The sequence below is a fragment of the Octodon degus genome, unplaced genomic scaffold, assembly GCF_000260255.1.
Source record: "Octodon degus isolate 3935 unplaced genomic scaffold, OctDeg1.0 scaffold00304, whole genome shotgun sequence".
Classification (NCBI taxonomy): domain Eukaryota; kingdom Metazoa; phylum Chordata; class Mammalia; order Rodentia; family Octodontidae; genus Octodon; species Octodon degus.
The window spans coordinates 901,962-918,488 of NW_004524880.1; the positions used below are offsets into that span (position 1 = coordinate 901,962).

At 57.3% G+C, this 16,527-nt stretch overlaps 3 protein-coding genes across 4 annotated transcripts in view; 1 reads left to right on the forward strand and 2 right to left on the reverse strand.

The window, feature by feature from the left end:
* Mvb12a (multivesicular body subunit 12A) overlaps positions 1-1,742 on the forward strand; it is a 2,997-nt gene extending 1,255 nt beyond the window's left edge. The window contains exons 4-9 of the mRNA XM_012513017.2: positions 449-575; positions 706-825; positions 897-1,003; positions 1,096-1,157; positions 1,353-1,409; positions 1,500-1,742. Of these exons, the coding sequence (XP_012368471.1) occupies positions 449-575; positions 706-825; positions 897-1,003; positions 1,096-1,157; positions 1,353-1,409; positions 1,500-1,562 (536 nt within the window). The 3' untranslated portion in view covers positions 1,563-1,742. The remainder of the gene's footprint in view (positions 1-448; positions 576-705; positions 826-896; positions 1,004-1,095; positions 1,158-1,352; positions 1,410-1,499) is intronic.
* A 2,482-nt stretch (positions 1,743-4,224) lies between these two features.
* On the reverse strand, positions 4,225-12,072 carry Tmem221 (transmembrane protein 221). 2 transcript variants are annotated; one of them, XM_023707648.1, is made up of 4 exons: positions 11,760-12,072; positions 9,834-9,919; positions 5,667-5,888; positions 4,225-5,149 (listed from the first exon to the last, which is right to left on the reverse strand). In XM_023707648.1, the coding sequence occupies exons 1-4, from the start codon at positions 12,041-12,043 to the stop codon at positions 5,094-5,096; spliced, it is 648 nt and encodes a 215-aa protein (XP_023563416.1). In that variant the 5' UTR covers positions 12,044-12,072; the 3' UTR covers positions 4,225-5,093. The 2 variants fall into 2 exon arrangements, with proteins under 2 accessions (XP_023563416.1, XP_004647446.1); XM_004647389.2 differs by lacking the exon at positions 4,225-5,149 and having other exon boundaries at positions 5,428-5,888.
* Positions 12,073-14,987: 2,915 nt separating this feature from the next.
* Nxnl1 (nucleoredoxin like 1) lies at positions 14,988-16,382 on the reverse strand. The gene is made up of 2 exons (XM_004647412.2): positions 15,483-16,382; positions 14,988-15,318 (listed from the first exon to the last, which is right to left on the reverse strand). The coding sequence occupies exons 1-2, from the start codon at positions 15,914-15,916 to the stop codon at positions 14,988-14,990; spliced, it is 765 nt and encodes a 254-aa protein (XP_004647469.2). The 5' UTR covers positions 15,917-16,382.
* Positions 16,383-16,527: the final 145 nt, after the last annotated feature.

Sequence of the window (16,527 nt, forward strand, 5' to 3'; positions counted from 1 at the left end):
TATTTATTTATTTTTATTTTGAGACACAGTCTTCCTACCTCACTAAATTACTCAGGCTCAGGCCAGCCTCCGACTTTCCATCCTCCTGGTTACAGATGTGTTGTGATGGCCAGGTTTTAATCCTCTTAAAAAATTGCACAAACTGCAAGTGGGAAAAAAAATTGTGCAAATTATTTTTCCCTTTCTTGCTTCACAAAAACAGGCTGGAAATGGCCCAGGAGCAGTGACTTGTTGGCCTGGGGTTAGAGAATGAGGAACATGGGTCGGGGCCAGGCTGATCCCACAGCCACCCCAGAAGTATTCTTCCTCCACGTTCCCAAGATCAGCCCGTCCTAGTTCAGCCTCTGTGACTGGACTACCACTGTGCTTTTTTGTGTGGCCCCATTCCGGAGCCATCTTGGGGCCCTCACCCAGCCTGCCTCCCTCTCACTCCTTGCCCCTGCTCCAGAGGCCTCTGTGTCCAAGAAGAAGCGCATGTGTGTGAAGCTGGTGCCCCTGGGTGCTGCAGACATGGCTGTGTTTGACGTCCGGCTTAGCGGGAAGACCAAGACTGTGCCCGGGTACCTGCGAGTCGGGTGAGGATGCTGGCTTCATCTCCTGCCCTCTGGCTCCTGCCTTCTTCTCTGAGTCTCCTGTCCCTACTGCAGATGGTAAGGATCCCTGATCCCATAGCACAAGGCACAGGGTCCCCTTTCCTCTCCTTAGGGACATGGGTGGCTTTGCCATCTGGTGCAAGAAGGCCAAAGCCCCGCGGCCGGTGCCCAAGCCCAGAGGCCTGAGCAGGGATGTGCGTGGCCTCTCCCTGGACGCAGCCAGCCAGCCCAGGTGAGCCCGTGTCCTCAGGTGGGGTGGGATTGCCACGTGGTCACCAGGAGCTCACTGTCCCTGTCCACCAGCAAGAGTAGCGGCCCTGAGCGGACGCTATCGCGCCTGGGCTCCCGGGCATCTACACTACGGAGGAGTGACTCCATCTATGAGGCCTCCAGTCTCTACGGCATCTCTGGTAAGTGTGGTGGAAACAGGCAGGGGCACAGAGCCAGGCTTGGGGCTAGGCCTGTCTTCAAGACCCAACTCCACCTCGACATGTCTTTGTAGCCATGGACGGGGTTCCCTTCACACTGCATCCCCGATTCGAGGGCAAGAGCTGTGGGCCCCTGGTGAGTGGACCCTACCCTGTCCCTGGTCTGGGTATTGGAAACCCTGTCCTGGGCTGGGCAGTGGGGCTGTTGGGGGTGGCAGGAGCTGCGGTGCCGGCCTGGAGCCAGAGGGACTGGCACAAGGGCTGAGGTGTCCTGGGCTGGGCAGCGGGGAGTGGCCCACCCTGAGCCACCAGTCTGCCTTTTGGCCCACAGGCCTTCTCTACTTTTGGGGAGCTGACCATCAAGTCACTGGCAGACATCGAGGAGGAGGTGGGTGCTGGGCCAGGACCACGTGCCGCCCTCTCCCTCCCCTGTGTGTGCCCTTGGTCCTCAGTTTACTGCCTGCTCCTCTCCCTGCAGTACAATTACGGCTTCGTGGTGGAGAAGACTGCGGCTGCCCGCCTGCCCCCCAGCGTCTCGTAGCCCCTGTGGGCGCTGCACAGTCGTCTGTGACCCTGAGGGGTCAGTGTGGGTCCCCCTCTGGTCTGTGGGACTGCGCTGGGCCAAAATCAGTGCCTTGGAGCCCAGCCCAAAACTTCGTGGGAGACACGCATCCCCTGGGAAATAAAGGAGCTACCGTCCAGGGCTGGCGTCCTGATCCCACTTGCCTCCGCAGCCCCGTCCTCATCTTCATCCCACACATGGCCCCTGCAGACAGCAAACTGAAGCCCAGGGAGGGAGGGAGCTGGGATTGTACTCGCAGGAAACCTGCTGGGGTCCTTGGTCGAGGGGCAGAGTGACAGGCAGCAGCTCACATCTGCACTGCCAGCTACTAGAGAGGCTGAGGCAGGAGGATCCAGAACTGCAAACTAGCCTGAAAGTGAGAGGGCACCTGTGATCTCAGTCCTTGGGCCCCAAGTTCAAAGCCAGCCTGGGGCTCACGGTGAAACTATTCTCTAAAAGAACCGCACCTGCAGATCCTGCAGTGATCACGGACCTCCGTAACGCCAGGCACACTGTCATTTGGTCTGCAGCCCAATGAGAAGTCCTTCTGCCAGGGAAGCTAAAGCAGGGGTGCTAAAATCACATCTGGGCTTTGAACCAAGAGCCCATTCTCAGCCACCAGCCTGCCTGGCATGTGGCTTCCCTGCCTTGTCAGGCAGGGCTTGGGGTACCGTTGTCATTATTGTCACCACTGCTGTAAAGTTGCCATGGGAAACAGTATGGTGCTGCATGAATCATCCCAGCATTCTGGGAGGCTGAGGCAGGAGAATGGCAAATTCAGGCCCACCCCAGGGAACTCTGTGACTTGCGGTCACTTTGTCTCCAGATCACAACCCCAGGGCCAGGGAGATGGCTCAGTAGAATAAGCGCTTGCCTGGCAAGCACAGGGCCTGAGTTCAATCCCTGGTTCTGCCGCAAAAAGAAAAGAAAAGCATAGATCACAACCCTAGAAGGCTGGGGATGTAGCCTGAATTCATGTCCTAGCACTGCAAACAGCAGTGAAGTTGCCATGGAAACAAATTTAGGGGCAAGGTTAGCAAGTCCAGCCTCCGCTTACCGCCCAGTCAAGCCTGTCCTCTGTGTGGACATCTCTTGGGCAGGCAGAGAGGCCTCCCTTAGTAAGTCCCGGCACATCAGCTCTTTTCTGGTAGATGGAATCCAGGGCTTTTATTTTAAGACAGTCTTGCTAAGTTGCCAGGGCTGGGCTTGAACCTGTGATCCTCCTGCCTCAGCCTCCCAAGTGCTAGGTCACAGGTGTGTGCCCTGAAGCTGGCTCGGGGGTGGCACAGGCCTGCCAGCTGGCAGCCCAGGGAAGCCCGTGGAATCGGAAGCAGTTGATGGTGCGGCAGGCAGGGCAGGACCAGCTCAGCCCGCGCCCTATCTGTGGCATCTCTGCTGTTGGGGCCGCCCAGGCTGCACTGGCGCCGGCCGCGCTAGCCTATCTGGCTGCGAAGCAAAGGCCTTTGTCTCCTCTTCCTATTCCAGCCCACCTGAAACTAGCTCCGGATCACTTTTCAGGGCATCTGTGTGGTCAGGGCTCCTCGTTGCCCCTTCAGCCTGGGTGTCGAGGCCCACATGGTCCCAGTGGGCACTCAGGCTGGACAGGCCTTTTCTGTGCAGTGAGTCAACTTCTCAGGGCAGGTGCAGTCCTAGACGATGTCCGTGCCTCAGTTTCCCCAGTTTTTGTTGTTTTGAAACAGTATCTGTAGCCCTCTTGCCTCAGCTTCCCCAGTACTCAGATGGCAGGTGAGCCCAGCAGGTCCCCCATCTTCCCTGAGGGCTTTGCATTGGCCCCATGCCTTCCAGGACCCAGCAGAGCCAGCTCCGAGACTCCCCAGGACCCCTAATCCCCACATTCACATGGGGTACAGGGGCAGAACCCATGATCCCCATAGCCAAGCGTGGCAGAGTCACTGGCCCAGTCAGGGCCGAGCCCTGCCTTCCCTGAAGCACCCAGCTTCTGCCCCTCCCCATGCCAAGCCTGGTCAGGTGCTGCTGCAATCCAGACACTTGGCAGAGTCCAGGCGCCTGGCACCCTACATGGGGATACACAGTCTCCAAGGCTCAGGTTCCAGGGCCAGGCCCTGTGGCTTCCTGCCCAGTCACCTGGCCTGCAGATGTGGGCCTTGAGGCTGCGTCAGTGTCTCTGTCTAAACTTCAGTGGGGTCAGTGCCTAGGACACAGCATTTTTCTGCAGCTACTTTGCTGTGCAACTACCTCCAGCCCCAGAGGAGCTGTTTGGGGTCCCCTGAGACAGCTCCAGCCCTCTGGGGTCCCTGCTGGCATGGAGGGTGTGGCATGGTGGGGTCCCACCCCAGGGTGTGCTGCTTCCTGCACCCAAGAACACAGCTGCTGCCTGCAGGCCTGAACCCTGAGCGATGCCTGGCAGGGTGACTGGCAGGGAGGTGTCCGCTGCCAGCACCTTGCTGGGGTCCTCCCTTCCCCTCTCTACTGGGAACCGAAGTGTGCTGTGAACCTAGCCTTTCTTTTTTTATATAAAAATTATGAACCCAAGGGGCTGGGGAGATAGCTCAGTAGAATAAGCGCTTGCCTGGCAAGTGCAAGGGTCTGAGTCCAATCCCTGGTTGGGAGGGGGGTGGAAATTCTGAACACAGCCCTTTTGATGTATTTTTTACACAGTTGCCCAGGCTGTGCTGAAGATGGGCTTTTCTTGCTTTGGCCTCCCGAGCACTGGCTTCACGGGCCTGTTGGCCCTTCAGGCTTCCCACCCAAGTCCCCAGCCCCTGCACGACCCAGAGAGCGCCCCAGACACCCTAGGGTCCTGGTCAGGTGTTTTCCAGCCTCCATGCGCTTATCTGTGAATCTGGTTGTCCCGGGAACATCCCAAGGCCAGAAGCTCCAGTGCTGGGCATGTGCTGGGGAGTCGCCTTATTTGCACACTGATCCCAGCTCAGGAGGCTGAGGCTGGAGGATTGCAAGGTCAAGGTCATCTTGGGCCACACAGTGAGAGGCTGCTGCAAAATAAAAGCTCCAGGGGCCGGCAGCCTGCCTGCGCGCTTGCTGGGCAGGGGTAGAGGGCTGCGTCCTGAAGGCGCTGTCCTTTTCATTTGTTCCTAGGTCCAAGCCCAGTGCATCCTGTTGCCCTGGACATGCTCACAGCAGCAGGTGTGCAGGGTCATTTGGCTCCAGGCTGGGCCCATCACCCCGTGGTCCGAGATCCTCAGGTGATGCAGACGGAGCTGGGTCAGAGTTTATTTGTAGGTTGTGCAGGCAGGCTATCTGCCACAGCGTCACAAGGCCACTAGCCAGGAGCCACGAGAGAGTGTGTGGGTCCTCTCCAGGGCCACTTTACAACAAGGAAACTGAGGCACAATGGGCTGCCAGCCAGGAGTGGGGTCCCACCCTCTACACCTGTTTCTGCCTTGGCCAGTGGCTCTGAGCTCCCCATGCTTGAGTTTCAACTGTTCGCCGCCCCTGAAGCTCAGGGGTCACAATGTGAGATTTGTACCGGCCATCAGCGTCGTGGGGTTCTCAGGACCCAGGTGATACTCAGAGCCGAGACCCCTGGCGGGTCACTGCCTCTCTTGGGGCCTCGGGTTCCTCATCTGTAAAATGGAGGGAGATACTTAGAGAATCACTACCTAAGTCCTGTCCTCCCCTTTTGCCTGTTCTAGACCTTTACTCACTCTGGATAGCCATATTTTCCAGCCTCCCTGGCATCAACGTGTCATGTTTAGGTAAAGGCTGGAGCCCATGGCCAGAACCCTGGCAGCCTGTTAGCACCATGAGGTACTGGGCTGCTGTGAGCTCTATCGGGTTCTCCTGCTACTGCAGCAGGGGCAGGACGGGCCTCTATGTGTCCGCTGTTTGCTGCTCCCTGGGCTCACACCAGTGTGGAGTCCTTTCTCATACTTGCTGGCCCACAGCCCAGCCCGGAGTGCATCTTATGTGCAACCTTGTGCCAGCGCCCCATGTTGGCTGACAGTGTGCGGGGCTCGAAGGGCGCGTGCTGGCAGTTCTCCCGGCCGCCCCCAAGGGCTGCAGGGGTGGTGGCTGTGGCTATGGGCTGGACAGGGTGCCCTGGCACCGGGCAGGATGAATAGGGGGACCCAGGGTGGGTACCCTGCTGGAGCTGCGGGCCAGGGTCGGCCTTGGAGATGCCTGCAGGGTGGCCGGGCTCGTCCTCAGAGCTGGGCAGGGGCAGGTCGTGGGGGCCGCTGCGGGCGGCCCGGAGCAGAGCGTGGGTCAGCACAGCCACCAGCAGCAGCGCACCGGAGCCCAGGATGGAGGCGGCGGCCGCGCCTGCCTCGATCTCGAAAAGGAGCAGGGTGTAGATGGCCAGCGCTGGGGGAGGAAACTTAGTCAGTCAACAGGCATTTGTTCTCCAGGCATGCAAGGAGATCCCCATACAGGGATGCGGTCGGAAAAGCACACTGACCCTGCACAACTCGCCAGACCCTCCCCTGCCTCACACACAGCCTCAGCACATCTGTCTGCAAATATGCTCCGCCCCAAGCCAGGAGGTGTCAGAGGACTTGGTACAGGATCTCCTTACGCAGCTCGGACTCATAGTGATCCTTCCGTTTTCAGCCTCCCCAGCGCTGGGATTACAGGCGTGCTCCACTACGCCGGGGGTCGGCGCCTGGCTAGAGCACCGGGCAGAGAGGTGGCGCGGCGGCACGTGGCGCGAGAGGGGGACCCTGTCCCTGCTTTGGCCTAAGCAGGCGCTCAGTCCTGAGCTACCTCGCTGGCCCTCGGAGGAGGACATCTGCCAGGCAGGGACCTGCTTGAGCACTGCGGGGGAAGTCCACGAGCTGCAGGGGAAGAAGAAAGCCCCGGGGGAGCGGAGAAGGCGCTTTTGCAGACAGAACAGGGTGCAGAGGTCCTGAGGCAGCAGTGCCGGAGCGCTGGAGCCTCAGAAACAGCCGGACAGCGCGGCTGGGGCAGGAGGGGGATGGCAGGGAGGGGTTGGGGGCTGGGGCCAGACCGCAGGGAGCCGGAGAAGGGACAGGGACCGGCTCTGTCGTTTTCCCTGAGCTTTGGGAAGGGGTCCTCCTAGATAACCCAGGGTGCCACATGACCCTCCTGCCTCAGCCTCTCCTGCCACGGTGGCTGGCTTGATTTCCTGGGCTTTAAGGAGCTCCGCGTGGAGGTGCACCCCGCGGCAGAGCCCTCGCCTGGCATGCTTGAGGCCCAATTGCCATGCCTGCACCGCAAATGAGAACAAACCAAAGGAAGCCCTTCCTCATGGAATATGCATACCATATTACGTGGGCATAAAATAGGAACGGAGCGCTACTAGGCATAAGGGACCACGCCTGTAGTCCCAGCACTCTGTAAGGCTGAAGGAAGAGGATCACGAGTCAGAGCCCAGCCTGGGCAGCTCGGCAGCTTAGTGAGATGCTATCTGTGGAATAAACTCACAAAGGAACTGGGTCCTAGCCCAGCGAGAGAGCTCTGGGCGTAGGCCCTCACGCAGCCGGACACCAAGGCCACGGGGGGCGTGTGCCCATGGTCGTGCTGGCCACTGGGCCAAGTCACAGACTCCTCTCCTTGGCCCTGGTGATAGCTTTGGGTTAGCCAGGAGAGCCGGCCCTACTCTGGTCAGTAATTGGTGGGGAAATATCACATGACCAGCCCCACCCTATCAGAGGCCTCCATGCACCCTTTCGCCCGGTCCTTCCTGCCGTGGGCGGGGCGGGGCGGGGCGGGGCGGGGCCTCTGGGTAGGGTACTGTTCCGCTCTCTGGCTCTCTGCGCGCTTGCTTTGGAGGAACGAGCTTCAAGTCCAGCCGTGAGGATGAGACACTTCTGCTCTAAACTATTCTTCTCTGTGTTTTGAGAGGTTATTGTTTTTCCGTTTATTTCTTTGGTTTTGTTTGAGACAAGGTCTTGCTCAGTGTTCCAGGTTGACCTCCAACTCCCGGTGATTCTCCTGCCTCAGCCTCCCGAGTGCTGGGATTAGAGGCGTGCACCATCACACCCTGCATCTTTTTTTTTTTTTTTAAAGCATTATTCTTTTGACTCTGCCTAACAATAAAAGGACACTTGGCTGGGCAAACACTTGCTAAAGAGGTCACCCAGCCTCAACTGGGAGGTGAAATTTTTTTCCTATGATAAACAAATCTGACCCTCTAGGTTATGAGCAGCCTGTGACAAGGCTTGGGGTGCAGGCATTGTGTCAGAAATGCTCTCAGATCCAGAATCTCTCTCAGAGGTGTCCACTTGGGGACAGTGAACGAAAAGTAGAGCAAGGTTTTTTTTTTTTTTTTTTTTTTTTGGCAGAACCGGGGAGTGAACTCAGACTTTTGTGCTTGCCAGGCAAGCGTTTATTCTACTGAGCCATCTCCCTGGCCCCGACGCAAAATATTTCAAACAAGGCCTGGATCCAACCCCTCCAGAAGCCAGATTCCCCTTGTAAGTGCAGAGACATCAGTTAGCCCATAATTCTCCCTTTGAAACCTTCACTTTTTGGAGCCTTGTATGAACTCAAACAACAAAAGTTATGCAATTTTCTGTACTTATTTTTTTTTGTGGAACTGGGGATTGAACTCAGATCCTTGTGTTTGCCAGTCAAGTGCTTATCCTACTGAGCCATCTCCCCGGCCCCTCTGTACTTCATTTTACACGATTGAACCCTAGGCTCACATCTCATAAAAATAATTTGTAATTTCTATTTCTCTATTGTAAACCCCAGAAGAAGTAGTTACAGCTCCCATAAATTTTTGGGGGGTGTTGTTTTGCTTTTTTGTCCAGCTCTTATTTATTTGTTGTGCAGCATGGGGACTGAACCCAGGCAGCAGTAAGCCACACCCCAACCCCTTTTTATTTTATTTCAAGACAGGGTCTCTCTGTCGTGTCTATCAGTTGCCCAGGCTGGATCCAATCTTGCAATCCTGCCTCAGCTTCCCAAGCTGCTGGGATTGCATGGGTGTGTTGCCATCTTTTTATTTGTTTTTAATTGACATATAAAGAGCTTATATATTGGGGCTGGAGGTTCAGTTCCATGGCAGAGCCCTTGCCTAGCATGTGGGAAGCCCTGGCTTCCATCCCCAGTACCACACAAAATAAACACAGATCAATCAAAAATAGTAATAGTGGCCTGGCAAGATAGCTCAGTGGACTAAATGCCTGATAGATTATGCAAGCACAGGGACTGGGGTTCGATCCCCGATCTCCAGCACCACATCTTCCCCCACCCCCTAAGCTGGCCATGGGGATCAGACATGGTGGCGCACGCCTGTAATCCCGGCACTGGGGAGGCTGAAAACTGGGATCACTATGAGTCTGGACTGCATAGTGAGACCCTGGACCAAATACCTGAAAAAAAAATAGTAATAGCAAAGCTTTTTTTTTTTTTTTTTTTTTTGGTGAGAGAGTCTTGCTATTTACTTGAGGCTGGCATTGAACTCACTACCTAACCCCGGGTGGCTTCGAGCTTGTGGGATCTTCCTGCTTGGCCTCATAAGTGCTGGCATCACAGGCGTGTACCAGGTCTGTCCTCCCCTGTCTTTCGTTTGTTTTTGTTTTTTCTTAAAGGTTGCTTACAGGGTAGGCTGGGCACTGGCAACACACTTTTCTCAAGCTTGAAAATATGTGTAAGACACCAAGAGTCCCTCCGATGACACTGGATGACTTGACCAGTTTACAAATACAGGTTGAGGAAGGATGATCTAAGAAAAAAAAAGCTACAAATCAGGAAGGTGTATAAGGTGCAGTCTTCTGGCACCCAGGACATTATTCTTACTCTTGTTGTATTTTAGTGGTGCTGGGGACAGAGTCCAGGGCCTCATGCAAGGGGCAAGCACTCACCACTGAGCTACACCGCCAACCCTCATTTTTAACCTGTGTTAATTGATACCTAATAATTGTACATCTTCATGGGAATAGCTGGGTTTTTTTCTCTAGAGTTCAGTCTTAAAAATTGCATGTCTAGTACGTAAATCACGATTTTTAATCCACTTTGAGCTACTGGCTCAACTCATTTCCGCCAAGCCCAGCCACTAATCACTGCCTTCAGAAGCCCCCGGGCAGTGGTCGTGGCAGTCCAAACTGCAGCTCAGGTGGTCAGGAGTGCAGAGACTGTGTGCCTCAGAGACCCAGCTGGAGTGAGAGGCTGCTGGCTTCACTGCCCTGGCACATTTCGTTAGGCAGAGATAGTCATCATGCCCACTGCACTGAGGGGAAACTGAGGCCAGGGCCCCAGAGGGAGAAGTGTGAGTGCCCAGAGTGGACCCAGTGCACCTTCTGCCCCAATGCAGATCCTGTGCTTACGCTGTCCCGGACGTACCTGCTAAGTAGACGGATACCCCGCAGCAGAACAGCCCCAGGGCCAGGTGCCTGAGGCGGCGACAGTCGTGGAAAAACCAGTCAGACCTGAAATGGAGGCCAAGGGAAAGAAAGGGGTTCAGGGGTTGAGCTGGTGGGGGAAGCAGTGAGGAGAGGGAGAGAAAGTCATCCAAGTGACCTGGCCAGCTTTCAGGGACAGGAAAGAGATCCAGGTCAATACCCAGCATCATCCATCTACCCAGTCAATAAGTTTATCCATCCATTTATGTCCTGTCCACCCACCCACCGACCTGTACATCTACCTGGTCATCTATCCATCCATCTACCCACCCACCCACCCACCCTCCCACCAACCCATCCATCCACCCATGCATCTGTCCATTCATCCACCCATCCATCCACCGATCCACCCACCCATCCACTTGCCCACCCCCAGTCCATCCATCCATCCACCCATCCGTCCACTCGCCCGCCCACCAATCCACCCATTACCCATCCATCCACCCATCCACTCACCCACCCCCCAGTCCATCCATCCATCCATCCATCCATCCATCCATCCATCCATCCACCCATCCATCTACCCACCCACCCACCAATCCATCCATCCACCCATTCATCTGTCCATCCATCCACCCACCCATCCACTTGCCCACCCGCCAATCCACCCATCCATCCACCCACCCACCCACCCCACCCATCTGTACAGCCGTCTGATGCTCCTCTGCTATCCATCCACCCTCTTGCCTGTACTACTGTCCACCCCTGCACCACTCAGCCATCCTTCCAGCTAAAGGTCCACCATGTTTCCCTCCCATCTCCCACCACACTGCTGTCCATCATTTCTCTGTGCTTTGGGAATTTGTCCAGCCTTTCATTTCCACTCTGTCCCTCCATCCTTCTGTTCATCAGACTTAACAATAGCCACTCACCACCCATCCATACTCCCCTCCCTCTCTGGGGCATGGGAACCTGAACCCCACAACAGGGCAGAGGCCAGGAGGTTGCAATCCTCCTGCTCCTGTCCCTGGCCCCTCTCTATACAACACCCTGCAGCCAAACCGATCCTCTCTGTACCACCCCAGGGTTTGAAGGCGTGGTCTCCTCAACTTGGGCCACTGCTGTCCCTAAGTTACCTGCTGCCTCTGTCCCTCCAGGTCTCTGCTTGGGCCTCCCTGACCATCCTGCCTCTCACCCTATTTCCCTCCACCCTCGTCTCCCTTTTTCTTTCCCTCCCAGGGTTCATCCCGTCTGAGCCTGACTCCAGAGATCTGGTCTTTTCGGTTATGGTGAGGTGGTTCTCCCGTGAAGGCTCCTGTGGGTCCCTGTGGTCCCCACTGTGTCCGTGGGGCTCAGAGTAGCCCAGTGAGCCCCAGCGCCCCGGGACAGGATGCTCCCCGGTCCTGGGCCAGGTTCGATAATCCGCCCCCCTCGTGCAGGAGGAAAGACTCGGGTGGGGCGCCAGGGGGCTTGTCCTGCTCGCCTCGCCTGGGAGAGGCTCCTTCGGCCCGCATCTTGCGCTCTGGTTCCCACCGAGGGCCCCACCCCAGGCGAGGACATTGCCTGGCGCCCCAGAATCGAGTCCCAACTCAGCGCCTTCGCTTCAAGGCCAGGCACCTTGGAGAAGCAACTGCCCTGAAGAGGCGTATAGGTGGTCCGTCTCTGATCCCCGAACTCTGGGAGGCTGAGGCAGGAAGATCGCAAGTTGGAGACCAGCCCGGGTGCATTAGCGATGGGCTCCAACAGTGACCGGCGCCCTGAGCCCTGAGCCTGCAATCTCAGGTCATATCTGGCCTCAGTTTCCTCGTCTGGAGCGGGACCGCAGCGGCCGGTGCACCTGTTGCAGACCTCCCCGCCTGCGGATGAGCTAGGTAGGAGGAGGTGAGATGGGGCAGGCAGAGGAGAGGGGTCGGGGACCCGCACCCACCTGCCGGGGCCGGACGCCGCCAGCTCGGAGCCCAGGTGGCCGAGCAGCGCGGCAAGCAGCGCCCCCGCCAGGCCGAGCAGCATCGCCAGCGCGGCCAGGGCAGCGGCCAGGGGCAGCAGTGCCCCCGCAGCGTCGGCGGGCAGCCCGGGCTCCGCGCCCCGCAGCTCCGCGCGCCCCGCTTGCAGCTGGAACAGCAGCTGGGCGCCCAGCGCCGCTAGCACGGCCGCAGGCATCACGAGCAGCGTCAGCGACACCAGCACGCGGCCACCGAACGAACGCGCCATGGCCCGACTAGCAGCGTCGTGGCGGGCCAGGGCTGGGACTCTGCTGCTAGTGCTGCGCGAGCTGGTGGACTGGGGCTTGGTGGGCGGGACCGCGGTGGACTGTATCTTCCCTTGGGCGTGGCCGCAGTGGGGCGGGGCACAGGCAAGATGGTGGGCGGGGCAGAGACCGAGGCTCGGAGGAGCGGTACCTTGGCGGGGCCGCTAGGGGCGTGGTCTCCAAGGGGCGGGGCCAGATGGAGACTTCTGGGGTGCAAGATCTTAAGGAGAGGCTGGGTCTGAACTATTTATTTATTTTTGCACTTCGCACAGGGTCTCACTACGTAGAGCCGACTCCTAACAAGTCTGTTTTCAGCCTCCCATGTGCTGGGATTACAGGCGCGCGCCATCAGGCCCAGTCTCAATCGCAGTCTCAGTGCTCCCCTGGGGCGAGGACCGGGAATCGAACCCTAGCTGCTGCGCTTTTTCTAAGCTATATGGTCTGCCCAAGCTATATGGTCTGCCCAAGAGATGGGAGCTCTCTTAAAGGACCTTCCAGCTATCCCAAACACCAATTTTGTTTTCTTAAATACTTTTGAAGAAAAGTTTGAAGCCAGGCATGGTGGCCCATGCCTGTTATTTCAGCACTCTGGGAGGTCGAGGCAGGAGGGAGGATGGCAAATTCCACCACAGCCTGCAGTTTAGCCACTTTTGGGAGAGCCTATGTTAAAAATACAGAAAAGGGCTTGGGGACAGAGCTCAGTGCAAAGGCCCTGCGTTTAATCCCCAGTATGGGGGTATAAAAGATATTTGGCAAAACCAAATAATTTGCTATTTTATTGTTTCAGTCAGCCCGTTGACACTGAACTAGCGGATGTCCTCTCTGTCTACCCCCTTCAAGGCTTTGAGGAGTCACTGTCTCCCTACGATGTCCATCTGAGCCCTTCCCAACCTAAACACTGTGTTTTCCCCATGGTGCTTTATAAAATATTATTTTCTTTTTTTTTTTTTTTGGTACCAGGAATTGAACTCAGGACCTTGTGCTTGCCAGGCCAGTACAGCGCCAATGAACTATATCCTCGGCCCATAAAATGTTACTTTTAACCTTAAAAAAATTGAGGTGAGGACAGATGGGGTGGCACATGCCTCTAATCCCAGGATTTGGAGGCTGAGGCAAGAGGATTGCTGTGAGGCCAGCTTGGACTACATAGTAGGTTGAAGGCCAGCCTGCACTACACAGCAAGATCCTGTCTGGGAAAACAAAACAAAACAAAACAAAACACCAACAACAAAATTACAGAAGTATTCGGTGGATTCAGTACATGAAACGCCATCACCTCTATGTTGTCCTAGAATATTTTTGTCATCCCAAAAGGTGATCCTGTCCATCTTTTTTTTTTTAATGTATATATTTATTTATTTATTTATTTTATTTATTACATTTATTTAGTGTGTGTGTGTGTGGCCAGCTCAGCCCACCAGGGGGCGGGGCTGGCTGGCATGTGGTGCTGGGGGATCGAACCGCGGTCCCTGTGCTTTGCCAAGCTTGTTTCAAGTAGGTGCTTTAGACCACTGAGCCATCTCTCCAGCCCGATCCTGTCCATCTTAACATTCACTCCTACCCATCCTGCCAGCTGATAATTAAAAACCACATATTGTCCCTTTAGATTTGCTTGTCCTGGACATCTCATGGGGTAGGGCCACATGCCCTGTGTTTTGGTGCCTGGCTGTCATTGCGCAGCCTGTTGTTAGTGTTCATCATGCCAGAGGCTAGATCAGGGTTCCATTCCCTTCACTGGTGGTATTCCACTGCGTGGCTGTTGATCACAGCCATCTAGCAGTTGTGGCATGGTGTCTCCTTGTGGTTTTGATTTGCATTTCCCTAGTAACGGAGGACACTGCACAGCTTTGTCTGTCCTTGTTGGCTGTTTGGACACCACAGGAGAAAGTTCTGTTTAAGTCTTTGGCCTACTTTAGTATTGCGTTATCTCTTTTATTGTTGAGCCATAGGAAGCAGGTTGTTTTTGTTTTGTTTGTCATAGGGATTCACACTCATACTGAGCTACATCACCAGCTCAGTTCTCATTTTTGCTTTTTATTTTGAGATGAAGTCTCCCTAAGTGCCAAAGTTACCCAGGCTGGGCTCAGAGGTGCAATTCTGCTGCCTCAGCTTGCCCGAGTGCTGGGGGGAGACATGTGCCACCAAAACCCACTTCACTGAGGCCTTTTGCACTTTTCTCATTATTGCCCAAGGGTGGAGAATATGTGGAAAGGGGAGATGGCCATGACCAGTCATGGATGAGATTGAGGCTTGGGAGGGCCAGGACCAGGACAGGGTGCAGATCCCAGTGCAGGTGGGCAAATTCCATTCTTGAAGGATGTGCAAAAAGTGCCCCTTAGAACTGTGTTCAGAGGCAGCCTGGCATTAGACATGGAGCACATAGGGATGCTGTTTTTACACAAGCCACATCGCAGAGGCGCCACCTGAGGTCCAGACCGGGAAAGCTGAGCGTTGTCCCATGCTTCAGTCTTGCCCGGTACTTGGGCGTGGAGGTGATCAAGAAGTGAGAAGGTCGTCAAGTCCGCCGCCCCCAGGACCACCAGCAAACTGTCTAAGCTCCCGTCTCCTTCCGCCGGACCTTCGGCACTTCGCCCTGCCCCGGCTGGCCAGGGTCAGAACAGAGCCCCAACCCTGCTCTTTCCTCTACCCCGCCCTCTGTCCAACACCCACAAGTTGTCCAGCGGGAGGTCAGAACAGTGCCTAGGTCTCGCCTCCACCCCGCCGCACATACCCACACCTCGCGGTCACCCAGTGAGGGCTGCGACAGTCCCAGGCCCTGCCCCTACTCTGTGGGTCCCGCCCCTGGCACTGGGCCCCGCCCCCGCCAGCCGTCTAGTGCCAGTTCAGAACAGCGCCTCTGCCCCGCCCCCTCCCCGGCCCCGCCCCCGCCAGCCGTCCAGTGCTAGTTCAGAACAGCGCCTCTGCCCCGCCCCCCGTCCCGGCCCCGCCCTCCTCCCCGGCCCCGCCTCCAGGGCCCTGAGGCTTCCGGGCTTCCAGGTCTACGCGGTACTTGCAGCGGCGCAGCGGCTCAGTAAGGCTGCGTGGCGGGGGCTCATCCAGGTCCTCCGGCGGCAGGAAGCTGCGGTCCAGGACCTCGGCCGCCTCCTGCCAGTTGGCGAAGCAGGCGGGACCCAGGCGCTGGATCTCATCGGCCGCGTCGCGCGTGAGCACGTCCCCGTCGGGCTTGAGGACCACCACGGCCGGCAGGCGCTGCACGGAGAAGCGGCGGCCCAGGTCCCTGCGGACGGGGCGGGGCGGAACTGTGACTGCAGCGACTGCGCCCCTGGGGCCTCGGCCGAGCCGCGCCCAGCCCTCCCTCTGCACACGGGGTCTTGCTAAACTGTCGCAGCTGGCTCGAGCGTGGTCTGCTCCAGCCTCGGCCTCCCCCTGGCGGGGCCTCACCTGCGTAGGTCGTCCTCGAAGGGCAGGAACAGCCAGCACTCGGGCATGTCCCTGAGGAACAGGGCCTGCTGCTCCGCCGTGGGGTCCTGCGACACGTACACCAGGGCCAGCTGCGCGGCGCGCACCACGTAGAACTCGTCCGTGAGGCGCACGAAGAAGTCGCGCAGTGCGGGCGCGAAGGCCTGGCACCGCGCGCAGCCCCTCGCGCCGAAGAACAGCAGCACCAGCCGGTTCTCCAGCCGGCGGCCACGCTCGGCCTCGGTCTCCAGCAAGTCCTGCTCGCTGTTGTTGCGGATCAGGACGCTATCCGAGAACAGTGACGCCATGGCCCAGCCGCCGCGAAGCTGGCTCAGGACCCGGCTCAGGACCGCTAATCCGGCCCTGACCTGGGGGGGGGCTCTCGGAGGGGGGCGCTGGCGGGTCACAGAGGCCATGCAGCGCCCTCGCGAGGTCGCCCCAGCACTCTGGAGGCTGTAGCAGGTGGATCGCCTTGCGTTCCAGGCCAGCTTCGGGCTACAGGGAGGACCCTGTCCATCCTCCCTAAACTTTTTTTTACTGGACGAAGTGCAGTCATCTCCCTGTATCCAGGGACCCGAGTTCCAGGACACCGTGGGCCCCCATATCACAGACGCTTACATCCATCCCTTCGTTAAACTGGGGCAGGATTTACATGGAACCTAAGCACATCTCCCTCACCTTAAGGCATTCACCACCACTCTTGGCCAAAATGCTTTTCTCATCTCCCTTTGACCCACTTGGCCCATAGAAGCCGAGGCCAACTGTAATCTTGTGTACAGCCCTACTGGACAGGTGCTGTTCTATCCATGGCGTCTGGAACCCCCGAGCCTGGGCGGGCTGACTGCTCTCAGTGAGGTACACTTTATCAGGCGACAAAGCTGTAGTCCAGGGGCTGGAGTGATGGCTCAGTGGTCTAAAGCACCTACTTGGAACAAGCTTGATAAAGCACAGGGACCGCGGTTCGATCCCCCAGCACCACATGCCAGCCAGCCCCAGCCCCCTGGTGGGCTGAGCTGGCCACACACAC